Genomic DNA, 13,528 nt, shown 5'->3' on the forward strand with positions numbered 1-13,528 from the left:
TGTCCTTTTTAGGCCGAATTGGATGGTTCCCGGGCCTCGTGTCCGAAGAAACGAGGTTTTACCCGTAATGCTTCTCTTTTTAGAGAGCTGGACCCCGCAGATCAGAAAATGGCTTTAAACTTCGTAATTTCTGGCGAGGTGCTTTACGGTCCCAGAACTGTTGGATCCCCCTATTCGTAGGGGGCCCCAGTCTCTGACGGTTTTTTCAAACGGAACCCACCGTGAGAGGTGAAGATTGGGTCTGTGTAAACAGCACCCTGCGGCTGGATAAGGTAAGAGGAGATTCCACAGAATTTTTGAGTTCTAGTGGCTTTTCTCCTTTAAGGTAAATGCATGCTATGCCTATTGTGACCACCGGGGGCTGCCAAGAGCACAAACTTTCACATGCTGACTGTCTGTCTCAGTGTTTGTTTTCGCTGCACATGTATCCCAGCATCTCAGGCTGCAAGGTAAGATGGAAGGGGGGATTTCTCATGTTTGAATGTTCCCCCCAGGCTAGAGAGGGGCCACAGGGGTCTAGAAAGTGGTTATACCACCTGGGCTCTGTGGCCTAATGGCCACCATCTCTGAAGATAGCTGTTCAGGCAAATCTTGTTACCAGCCTCCCTCCCTCCCAACCCCCCCCCCATCCCCAGCCTTTTCTCCAGAAGCATGACAGGAGAGTCGGCCAGCGCGGGAAGCGCTCGTTTTTTTCAAAACTCGAGGGGGGGGGGGGGCGGTAGAGGAGGGGGCGGGACGTCAGCACAGGTGCTTAGACTCCTACTCAGGCCAGCTGCAGGCTATTAAAGGCACTCTGTACAGGTGCACACAGCCTTCTGAGAGACACAGAGCTGACGGTCGCATGTAAGGTGGGACACAGGCATTCTCCTAGGCAGCATTTACTGAAGTAACACCAGACTGAGCATTGGGTAGCAAGGCTTTTAGCCAGACTACATCGCTCAGCGGGCAGTGTTCATTTGTATACCTCACACCTTGTTGCTTTGCACTATGGGTAGAAGAGGTTCAAGCACTCCAGAAACCAGAGACACTAGGGGATCTCGTTTAGGTTCTGAGGGCCCCCTGTCGGCAGCATCCTCCCCCCCTAAAGATGGGCCAGGGACGGCTAGCCAGGGAGAGCCATCGGGGTCAGGGGCTACACCTGCTTCTGGCACTTCAGCCCCTGTATATATTACACAAGAGGTTTTTTCCTCAACCATTAATGGTCTAGAGGAAAGATTAATGGCTGTGATTACGTCTTCACTCAGTGGAAGAAAACGCACTAGGCTTTCCTCAGTTCCCCAAGACCCTCAGACAGAGGAGCTCTGGGATAAAGGAGATGAATCCCTTTCAGAGGATCGGGACGGATGATTCCTCTTCGGAGGAATCAGGTGGAGAGGGACTCTCTGCGACTTCCCAAGAGGAGAAAGTCTTAGTGCAGATCCTTACTGGATTGGTCCGCTCCACATTTAAGTTGCCCATACCTGAAACTGCTAAAGAATCCTCTTCTGCTTTGGGGTCACTGAAACCTTTCCAAGCAGCACATGCTTTTCCTGTTCATACTTTACTTCAAAAGCTCATTTATTCTGAGTGGGATCACCCAGACAAACGTTTTTTTCCGCCGAGAAAGTTTTCAACACTTTATCCGATGGAAGAAAAGTTTATTAAAATGTGGGGAATACCGGCTATTGATGCCGCCATTTCCTCCGTAAATAATAGCCTGACTTGTCCTGTAGACAATGCTCAGATGCTCAGGGATCCTGTAGATAAAAGGATGGAATCCCTATTGAAGGATGTTTTCTCCTTAGCAGGATCAGTGGCCCAACCTGCAGTAGCAGCGATTGGAGTCTGTCAATACTTAAGAGACCATTTTAAGCAGGTCATCAAAGTATTACCTGAACAGCAGGCCCAGGGGTTTGCTAACCTTCCAGCGGCCTTATGCTTTGTGGTTGATGCCATTAGAGATTCTATCGTGCAAACCTCCCGTCTTTCACTGGGGTTGGTGCATATACGTAGAATCCTATGGTTGAAAAATTGGTCAGCCGAAGCACCATGTAAGAAGCTACTGGCTGGGTTTCCATTTCGTGGTGCAAGGTTGTTTGGAGAGGACTTGGATAACTATATCAAGAGAATCTCTTGTGGGAAAAGCACTCTCTTACCTGTCAAGAAGAAGAGTAAGCGTCCCTCTTTCAAACGGACTCTTTCCCCAGCGCCAGGGGCTTCAGCCTCCAGGCAGTCTCGACGGCCGCCTCCATCGGGGTCCAGAGACAAGAGTCAACCCCAGGGACAAAAGAAGTCCTGGGGAAAGAAGCCTACTAGGCAAAACACTAAGACCTCTGCATGAGGGGGTGCCCCCGCTCACTCGAGTGGGGGGGAAGGCTGCGACAGTTCTCAGAGCTCTGGCAGGAGGATTTCCAGGACAGATGGGTAATCTCCACGGTAACATTAGGGTACAAGCTGGAGTTTCAGGAATTCCCCTCTCCTCGGTTCCTCAGATCAAGGGTCCCCAGAGAAGAAGCAGTCGCTCCTTCTAGCGTTAGAGCGACTTTTGTCGCAGGAGGTCATTATGATAGCTCCCGCAAAGGACCAGGGATTGGGCTTCTATTCCAACTTTTTTTACGGTCCAAAAGCCAAATGGGGATGTCAGGCCCATTCTGGACTTAAGGGATCTGAACCGATTCCTAAGGATTCAATCCTTCCGCATGGAATCAATTCGAACAGTAGTTCCCACCCTGCAGGGAGGAGAATTTCTGGCATCAATAGACATCAGAGATGCATATCTACATGTGCCCATTTTTCCTGCTCATCAGAAGTTTCTGCGCTTCGAGGTAGGAGGGCGCCATTTCCAGTTTGTGGCTCTGCCTTTCGGGATAGCCACTGCATCTCGAGTGTTCACAAAGATCTTGGCTCCTCCTCTGGCCAGATTAAGGGCTCAGGGTATATCTGTTATAGCATACCTAGACGACCTGCTCTTGATAGACCGGTCGGTAGCCTCTTTGAATGGAGACTTGAGGACCACAGTCAGGTATCTAGAACACCTGGGTTGGATCCTCAACTTAGAAAAGTCTTTCCTAAAACCAGTAAGAAGACTGGAGTATTTAGGTCTTATTATAGATACAAGCCAGGAGAAAATATTTCTACCCCAGGCAAAGATCGCTGCTTTGAGAGAGCTGATTCTGGCAGTAAGGACCAAGAAGGGTCCCTTAGTCCGCCTTTGTATGAGGCTACTAGGGAAGATGGTGTCTTCTTTCGAAGCAGTTCCCTATGCTCAGTTTCACTCAAGAATGCTGCAACACAGTATTCTGTCGACCTGGAACAAGAAAGTTCAGGCATTAGACTTTCCGATGCACCTGTCGCATGCGGTGCGTCAGAGCCTCAATTGGTGGCTCATACCCGAGGACCTGCAGAAGGGGAAATCCTTTCTGCCGGTTACCTGGACGGTGGTAATAACAGATGCCAGTCTGTCAGGTTGGGGAGCAGTTCTGGAACAGGCTTCGGTCCAAGGGGTATGGTCCAAAACAGAGAGGACCTTACCCATCAACATTCTGGAGATCCGGGCGATACATCTAGCTCTAAAAGCCTGGACTATCAGGCTACAGGATTGTCCGGTCAGGATCCAGTCCGACAATGCCACAGCAGTGGCTTATGTCAATCATCAGGGAGGCACCCGGAGCCGAGCTGCTCAAAAGGAGGTGAACCAGATCTTAGTCTGGGCAGAGATGCATGTGCCATGCATATCGGCAGTTTTCTTCCCGGGAATAGAGAATTGGCAGGCGGACTATCTAAGTCGCCAGCAGTTACTTCCAGGGGAATGGTCTCTGCATCCCGACGTCCTTTGGGCCATATGCAAAAGATGGGGGGTTCCAGATGTAGATCTCTTTGCATCCCGATTCAACAAAAAGATAGACAGATTTGTGCAAGGACAAAAAATCCTCTTGCATGCGGGACGGATGCGTTGGTGATTCCGTGGCATCGGTTCTCACTGATTTACGCATTCCCGCCTATTCTGCTATTACCACGACTCCTTCGCAGGATTAGGCAGGAAAGGAAGTCGGTACTTCTGGTGGCCCCCGCTTGGCCCAGAAGGACTTGGTATGCAGAAATAGTAAGGCTAACGGTAGGTTCCCCGTGGACCCTACCGGTACGCCCAGACCTGTTATCTCAGGGTCCAGCGTTCCATCCTGCCTTACAAACGCTAAAATTGACGGTTTGGCTATTGAGACCCACGTTCTGAAGAGTCGTGGGCTCTCAGGTCCTGTCATATCTACCTTGATTAATGCAAGGAAGCCAGCTTCCAGGATGATTTATCATAGAGTCTGGAAAGCTTATATAACCTGGTGTGAATCCAGAGGTTGGCATCCCAGGAAATATGTCATAGGTAGAATCCTTGATTTTCTACAGATGGGATTAGAGATGAAGCTGGCCTTGAGTACCATCAAGGGCCAGGTCTCTGCTTTATCAGTATTATTTCAGCGGCCACTTGCTTCGCATTCTTTGGTCCGAAACTTTATGCAGGGGTGATGCGTCTTAACCCCCCGGTTAAAGCGCCCCTAAACCCCTGGGACTTGAACTTGGTCCTGGCTGTGTTACAGAAACAGCCTTTTGAACCAATAAGTCAGATTCCTTTGGTCTTGTTGACAAGGAAATTAATTTTTCTGGTGGCCATCTCTTCTGCTAGAATAGTATCAGAATTAGCAGCTCTTTCTTGTAAGGAGCCTTATTTGATTATACACAGGGATAGAGTGGTACTACGCCCTCATCCTAGTTTTTTACTGAAGGTGGTTTCTGATTTTCATTTAAACCAAGACATTGTTCTACCTTCCTTTTTTCCAGATCCCTGTTCTCCGGAAGAGAGATCTCTACATTCGTTGGATGTAGTAAAAGCAGTTAAGGCCTATCTAGGGGCAACTGCTCAGATCCGCAAGATGGATGTTTTGTTTGTGCTGCCAGAGGGTCCCAATAGAGGACAGGCAGCGTCAAAAGCTACCATTTCTAAATGGATTCGACAGTTGATCATTCAAGCTTACGGTTTGAAACAGAAGATTCCTCCGTTTCAGATCAGGGCACATTCCACAAGGGCTATTGGTGCTTCTTGGGCAGTGCATCACCGGGCCTCTATGGCTCAAATCTGCAAGGCCACAACCTGGTCTTCAGTTCATACATTCACCAGATTCTATCAGGTGGATGTGAGAAGGCATGAGGATATCGCCTTTGGGCGTAGCGTGCTGCAGGCAGCGGTACAGGGTCCTCAGGTCTGATTGCTCCCTACTTGGTCGTGGTTCCCCCCCCTCAGGTAGCATTGCTCTGGGACATCCCATCAGTAATTACTGTGGCTCTGTGTCCCGTGATGTTCGAGAAAGAAAATAGGATTTTTTAAAACAGCTTACCTGTAAAATCCTTTTCTTTCGAAGGACATCACGGGACACAGAGGTCCCGCCCCTCTTCTAATACACTATATTGCTTGGCTACAAAAACTGAGGTATCCCTGCAAGGGGGAGGGATTATATAGGGGGTTGAACTTCCTGATAGGGTGTGCCAGTGTCCAATCACCAGTGATACCTATATAACCCATCAGTAATTACTGTGGCTCTGTGTCCCATGATGTCCTTCGAAAGAAAAGGATTTTACAGGTAAGCTGTTTTAAAAAATCCTATTTCTTGCCACCCATAAGGATCTGTGCCCTGAAGGATCAGGTGCGTCAGATAAGGGACACCAGACAACCCTCCATTCGGCTCTGTATGACTCTTCTAGGTAGGATGGTAACCTCCTTCGAGGCAGTGCCCTATGCCCAGTTCCATTTCAAGCCTTTACAACAAGACGTCTTGTTGGCTTGGAACAGAGGAAGAAAAGCCCTGGATTATCCAGTGTGCTTATCTCCTCAGGCATGCCTAAGCCTAAACTGGTGGTTGCATGATCAGAACCTGCAAAAGAGAAAATCCTTTCTCCCAGTAACTTAACTTGGAGAGTACTGACTACAGATGCCAGTCTCTCAGGCTGGGGAGCGACCCTAGACGGGCTCACAGCCCAGGGGAAATGGTCAGGGATGCTTCCACGTTGCCCCGATCTACTGTCTCAAGGTCCTATATTCCACCCCAATTTACAGTCTCTGAATTTGACGGCATGGCTATTGAAGCCAGGGTGTTAAAGGACCGTGGCATCTCAGGACCATTGGTGTTTACTCTAGTGAATGCTAGAAAAGCTATCACTAGGAAGATTTATCATAAGGTCTGGAAGACTTATATTGCTTGGTGTGAAGCCAGAAAATGGCATCCTTGGAAATATGTTATTGGGAGAATTCTCTTTTCTACAGTCAACTGTGGAAATCAAATTGGCTTTGAGTACAATCAGAGGTAAGGATTCGGCCCTATCAGTATTTTTCCAGAGGCCTTTAGCCTCCCATTCACTGATCCGAACCTTTATGCAAGGGGCAACTCGCTTGCTCAAACCCCCCCCCCCAATTAGGTCCCCTATGTGTCCTTGGGACTTGAACTTGGTGCTCTCTGTGTTACAGAAACAACAATTTGAACCTATTAAGGAAATTCTGTTAGACTTGCTGTAACGCAAGCTAGCCTTCCTGATGGCTATTACCTTGGCTAGACGGGTGTCGGAGTTGGCGGCCCTTTCATGCAGGGAAATATATACTTGATCCTTCACCATGACAGAATTGTGTTACAACCTGTTCCATCCTTTTTGCCAAAGGTGGTGTCGGCCTTTCATTTAAATCAGGACATTTCTTTAACCTTCTTTTTTCTCTCAACCTCGTTTGGCGGAAGAGAGGCGACTGTATTCTTTGGATGTTGTCCGGGCAGTCAAGGTTCATTTGTCTAGATCTGTGGAGATCCGAGGATCAGACTTTTTTTTTTTTTTTTGTTTTAGTTTTTTTTTACCAAAAGGACCCAAGAAGGGGCAGGCAGCTTCCATTGCCGGTTGGGTCCGTCAATTGGTCATTCAGGCCTACGGTCTGAAACATAAAGCTCTCCCTTTAGGGCTCAGATTTAAAAGGCTGCTACCTGGTCTTCAGTGCATACGTTCACAAAATTTTATCAAGTATATGTTCCAGCAGCCAAGGATTCGGCTTTCGGCCGCAGTGTACTGCAGGCTGCCGTATAAGTTCTGATGGCTATTGTTTGGCAGGGTTTCTCCCTCCCCTCAAGGCTATTGCTCTGGGACATCCCAGCAGATAATGAATATTAGCCTGATTCTGTGTCCCATGATGTATGAAAAAGAAAATAGGATTTTTACGTCATACTTGCCTGTAAAATGCTTTAATTTGAGTACATCTTTTTTTTTTTTTTTTTTTTTTTTTTTTTTTTGAGGATTCAGTGCTTGCTACAGAACTGCTTTCTGTATGGAGGGGTTATATAGGGGATCACTTCCTGTCTAAAGACCTTTGGTCTACCAGTGTCCATTCACCTGGAGATGAAGTATAACCCAGCAGGTAATGAATATTAGCCTGACTCTGTGTCCCATGATGTATTCAAAAGGATTTTACAGGTAAGTATGACGTAAAAATCCTATGTTTCGGTATTTTACAGATAGAGAAAGAGGTGCAGAAAATGCACACGATTTTGTCGCGATTTTACTGTGCTCATGGTGTGCTTTTCATAAGTCACGTGACTTAAATGCCGCACGCGTTCTAAGGCGTTTTTTTCAAAGAATTTCAACGGGGAGGTGTGTTTTGGGTGCGTCTTTCTTTTAATTGACCAGGCAAGATTTTTGAAACCACAACTACAGCACAACAGACCAGTGTGAAGACATACATTAGAATTTTTAAAAGTATGCGTTTTTCTTGAGCTTTTCTTGCACTAAATATGCCAATAATGGCAGACAAAAAGTTCATATCCATTTAAATTCATGATATTAATTAAAAAGTCAAATATAATACAATTTATATATAAAAGTATTAAAAAAGTTTCCGTTTCAGCACCAAAATTTCCATTCGGTGCACCTCTATCCTCAGGTAATTTACCTCACCAGCATTTGAGTACTCAGGTCATCCCCTTTAGCCTAAAGGCAAACCACCCTTCTGTCCAACATCTTTCAGCTGTTCCTCACTATTTTTTGTGCACTGCACACAGTACTGTATCCTTCCAGGTCTTCCTGTGTTCCCTGCACCCTGGGATTCTATATTCCTGCTCAAGTGGAAACTTGACTTCGGGAGTTGTACTCCACACAGACTTACTCCCTGCTTTTGAACCCCCTTGTGTTACTTTGTACCCCCTCAGCATTCCTCCTCTCCAAGGGAACCTCTGGCCTACACGGTGGTGTGAGACCAGTTCCTGACCCCTCCATGTTCTTCAGAGGCACCTGCTGTCTCCTGAAACACTGGACCTTATGTCCACCTTCATGCCTTTTCCTGACATCTCTATTTTGGAACCCGAGACAACCTTCCCCGAAGAGTGTGACCTTTTGGACTATTGCAATCAGAATCTGAAGGGCTGAGAAAATGTCACCAGCACACCATGGATCTCCATATTGGGTCACATGCCTGAGGAAGGGGTCCTGCAAGGCGTTGCTTCCACTATAATGATACGACCGCTGAATAAAGCTTTTTGACCCGTTTTAGAGATCCATGGTGTGCTGGTGACATTCTCTCACTCTGATTATCTTTGGTCTCAGCCTGTGGTTGCTTCAGCACCCATTTACATACACCGCCATTTTTCAGGCATGTGTGCATTGGAACTTCTAAAGGGCAATCACCTGCCAGCTTCGACCGGATGGGTTTCTATTGGTGCCACCTATTAGCAATGTCACCGACACCTGGTGAATCACTGGACCCATCCTTACTGTAAGGTTAATGCCCCCTCCTTCCCCTTCAAATACCCTCCTAACATAGTCTCCCTTTCTTCCATTGACTCTTGGTCCTTTTTTGTCTCCCCGCACTACTCCTGGGGGCCTGGACTTGGGCTAGGCATCCAAATGGTCCCTGTGGACCAAGAAGTCCTTGGCATGATGCATCAATTTCTAAGGGTGAATTGGGTGGTGTCCTACCCCCCACCTCTCAACATGTTGATTGTCCCTATACTTAGCACTTAAGTCTGGTTCTCAAGAACAAACAATACCTGTTTTGTCAGGGGATCCCACCGTGAGTCAGCTTTCTGACCTGGACTCCATTGAACATCACTTAGACAGGACTTGTCCTGGTCAAAAGGAGAATTCCGGAACCTTCACTTTTGAGAAGGTTACAGGGTTTTGCCTCTGACCAGCACAAGTTGCCTGCTTCCTTTTAGTGGATGTTGCTGTTCTTATCTGCACAGTCTTCGTTAGAGACTGGTATTAAGGTATTACAATCTGGCTGCACACCAAAAGAAGAGCTTTGCACATCTGGATGTTCCCCTTCTGCGTGGCAGAAGAAACCATCACTGTATGGCTCTGTAGTCCTCTGGATTGTCAGCAGGCGGAACATGGGAGGCTGATCTGCATCCTGTTGAAGTTCCTCCAGATCCCTTTCCAGTTTTGTCCTTAATCACATGAATGATGTTAGCAGTGTGACTAAAATTCTTGCCCCTTACTCCAAGGATGGCTATTTCCCTGGAATGGAGCTGATCAGATGATTGTTAGAACCATGTTCTGGATCAAGGCTTGGCAGGTCAGACCCAGAGAAACCTCTGGGTGTTCAAGATGAGTCTTTTGCTCATCTGCTTCTTGTTCTTGTGTACCAGTGTAGGGTTGTAGTTAACCTTCACCTCTGCCTACCCTCACACACCCTGCCCCCTTTATTTCAGTCAAGCTGAATCCTAAGAATCCTAAAGGTTGTAAGTTTAAGTCCAGCCATAGACAGTTTGAAATCGGCTGGTTCCCGCTGAACCATGTATGGGCAGACTGAATGTACCAAGTTGATCGATCAACTTGGGTTCAACCAGCCTGCTGGATCTTACATGCAATTATTGCTAGCGGCTGGTATAGCCACTCAAAATCACTGTCTTTTACCAGCGGGGATGGCTTCCCCGGCCCTCCTCACTGGTTGAATACTGTGACTCAGCACAGGGCAGGGACAAGAGGTGGGCAGGAGAGGTGGCTGCCCTGGGCACTGTGGTATCATGTGAAGTGGGGGGGGGGTGTTAAGTATTATTCTAGGAGGGGAAATTGGGGGGGGGGATTGCTAAAAGTGGTGATCTAGAAGGATTTGGTTTTTTTTCTGGGGGGGGGGGGGGGATTTGTGCTAGAAGGGGAGATTTGGATTTGGGGGGAATTTGTGCTGGGAAGGAAGGACTTGAAGTGGGGGGAGGGGAGATGTGTACCAGGAGGGGAAATTTTAGGGGTATAGCCTTCATGCTAGGAGGGGGGATTTCAGCAGTGGGACGGATTTGTACTGGGAGGAAGGGGAATTTATGCTTGGAGGGCAAGAATGCAAATTAGTGCTCAGTGTTTTTGTGGGGGGGAATTTTCGCTGACACATAATGTTCATACACTTGGGGGGGGGGGGGGGGGGGTTTGCACAGTTTGGCATGTTCGCCCTGGGCTCTAGATTATCTTGTCCCACACTGTCTCGGCAGGAGGGATTGCCAACTGTCTGTGTTGATGGGGTATTTGAGCAAATTTCTTTCCTTCCTTCTTTCTGTGGTTGCAGGAAAAAAATTTGCATTGTGTATGGCCGGCTTAAGGCTTGGGCCTTTACAGGTAGACTGGCTGGACATCTCCTGTGGATCTGTTTTTCCCTCTGGGGATCTGTTCTTCTGGGAACTTGTTCAATTGTTATTCCTATTGATCACATCCAATTGTTGGTGTTTTGCTTCCTTATCAGGTAGGAAAGTTGTTCACAACTGTCTTGGAGGGTTTTTTTCTTCACTGTTTCAGGTTCAGTGTTCAAGTGGAATCATTCCCTTTAGTGATGATGTCTTCTGGTCTTGAGCATCGTGTTGATCTTATGTACCATTCCTTTGGCTTTGGAAGCTTTCCCTGTCTTGCAGGGAACTTCACCTCATCATTCAGATTTTGGGTGTTGATGCTTTAGGTAGTCCTGCGTGACGGTTTCTGAACTCCTGTATCCTTCAATAGACAATAGACCTACTGCAAGGCCTGGTTCACATCTATGCGTTTTTTGGTGCTTTTTGCAAAAACGCATTAGTCCATTTAACATGATTTCCTATGGGATGTGTTCACATCTATGCTTTTTTCAGCTGCTGCGTTTTTGGAAAGGGTCAGGGACTTTTTATTTAGTTCAATAGACTTCAATTGAGACACTGCAGAAAAGCATGTAGTGCGTTTTTGACGCATTTATTCCGCCCAAAAACAAATTGGCCAAAAAAACAAAAAAAAAAAGCAAAACATATCAAAAAGTGTAAAAAAACGTGTGGGGTAAAAAAAGCATTGCAGAAACGGATCAAAAGCAAGCTGTGTAGGTGTGAACCAGGCCTAAAATCTATTTCTTGGAATACATTAAGTGACACAAGTTCCACCCATTTGTGTTTTTGCTTGTCCTGATACTGCATTTTTTGTTTTTTTTTATTATACAAAACTGAGGTGTGCTGGGCAGAGTAGGAGTTATATAGGGTCTGTTACAAATTTCCTGTTGGTCAGTGTCCTTAATCTCCTGTAGGGAGCAAAATAATCTATTTCTGAATTATGTCCCTCAATAGACTCCAAGAAATACGTTTTATGGAATGTACCAACATTTTATGATTGTAGCTCATTGATATAAAAATGTTCCTTTTAGAAAAGGCACAAGTGGTGAATAGGCACTCTTAAAACGCACCTAGTGACTCGCATTTCAAAACGCCTCAATATGTAACACCGTAATCACCAGAATTTTTTTTAAACGGAACCACAGACTATTTATGTTGGCTTTGCATAGAATGAAAACGTGTTAGATCCTCTGTCAAGTTTTAATTTCCCTGTAACTATTGGGGAAGATTTCCCCTCATATTCTGTCCCCATAATGAAAGTCACCAAGAAGAGAATCTCTTCACTTGGAACACAGATTGCAGTAAAAATACCCCACTTTTACAATACCACCATCATTTTTTACCATGCTTCTTTCTAAACTAAAAGATGAATAGAATTTTATATAGCACAATTGGCTGAAAATTATCGGCATGACCTTGTCATCAAGTTAAAATCTGTATAAAACATTATTGTTTAGGCAGGGCATATATGTAAATCATTTTATCTTGCTTATCTTACCCACAAGGTTGACAATCTGTTGCTCGTGGTGATGCAGTCTTCCATCTTAACGAACCATAGAAAGGCCTTCCAGCAGTCCGTTGAAGATATCTTATCTCTAAGGCTTGAACAGACATCAAGCCACCCTGTGATTGCAGAAGCTTTGCATCAACTCAAGGTAAAAAAAAAAAAAAAAAAAAAGGACATGACATTTGTATAATGGGACAATACTATTTTTGTTAACTACAGATACATAAGGGCTTAAACACCTGTTACAGGCATTTAATGGTTTTTTTTTTTTCAGCCTGTAAAGGCACCTCTATGTTGGCCTGTGTGTCCGCGCACACATATCGGAAAAGAAGCATTTACAGGCTGAAAAAAAAAATCACTGACATGTTCAGGAGAGGCGCTTTTCAACAGAAAAAAAAAACACTTGACTTGCGTAAACGCGTCTAGCCAAAGCTAAACGCTAGACACATTAAGTACATGAGCACATTACTTGTACTTAAGTACATTCATTCCAGTGGCCAGAATAAATCAATATTCTGCCCAATAAAATCTATCAACGCTCAAGCTTTTGATGCATCTGAAAGCATCTAAAGATGCCTAAATGAGTATGCAAAAGATGCTTTTAGGCGACTTTTGAGTAGTTTTTCCCCTGCCAGGAGAACAGGGAACTGACAAAATGCTCAGTGAGTATGAGGTCTTATGACGTGTTCAGATCCTAGTCTGAACTTGCCTGAGTGAGCCTGCCAGAAAGCTGGCACTGCACTGGGCCAATTATAAGTGACTGAAGCAATCTCCGCCCCACAGCCACATGTATACACACCCATTGTATACGCTCGGCTACGGGGAAGGGAATGCCCTGGCCTCAGATGATTGGCTAAGTACAGCTTCCCAGTGAGCTTGCTCATAACTATATGTAATCATCGTAACTGGTTTGCATGGACTTTTAAAACTCTTAAGACTTTTTCAGCAAGTACTGGGGGTTCAAAATTTACCATATGTTGTGGGGGTGGAGAAAGCCATTATGTTTAAATTAATGAACGTGTAACATTCACCACAGCTGGCATACATGTGAAATATTGAGGTGTTTTATGTAACAGTTAGCCAGATTCTTGCTGTAATTTTTGGTGCTGACTGAAAAATGAACAATCTGGCTCCCAACAGTAACGGAGATACTTTAATGCCTAAAGTTACTAATGCCTTAAAAAATAGGAAATGTTTCAGAAAACGGCAAAATGTTAAATAAAAGAACTTTAAAGGATAAGTTCACCTGTGGGGCATGTTGTACATTACACTTGCATTTAAAGTTTAACCTGCTCCATGTCCCCCTCCCTGTGACAACAGGCGGGGATTCCTCACTCATTATCACATTTCACAACCGGTGCAGCTGTGTGTGGCTCTGTCTACACAGGCGCTTCATTCATTCACAGCAATCTATGAAATC

General features: G+C 45.8%; 1 protein-coding gene across 9 annotated transcripts in view; it reads left to right on the forward strand.

Moving 5' to 3' along the window:
- Positions 1-13,528, forward strand: part of MAP3K4 (mitogen-activated protein kinase kinase kinase 4) — a 257,666-nt gene that overhangs the window by 154,167 nt on the left and 89,971 nt on the right. For all 9 annotated transcript variants that reach the window (XM_073627458.1, XM_073627459.1, XM_073627463.1 and 6 more), the window contains exon 11: positions 12,107-12,256. In XM_073627458.1, coding sequence (XP_073483559.1) covers positions 12,107-12,256 — 150 coding nt within the window. The remainder of the gene's footprint in view (positions 1-12,106; positions 12,257-13,528) is intronic.

Source organism: Aquarana catesbeiana, linkage group LG04 (assembly GCF_042186555.1).
Source record: "Aquarana catesbeiana isolate 2022-GZ linkage group LG04, ASM4218655v1, whole genome shotgun sequence".
Lineage (NCBI taxonomy): Eukaryota > Metazoa > Chordata > Amphibia > Anura > Ranidae > Aquarana > Aquarana catesbeiana.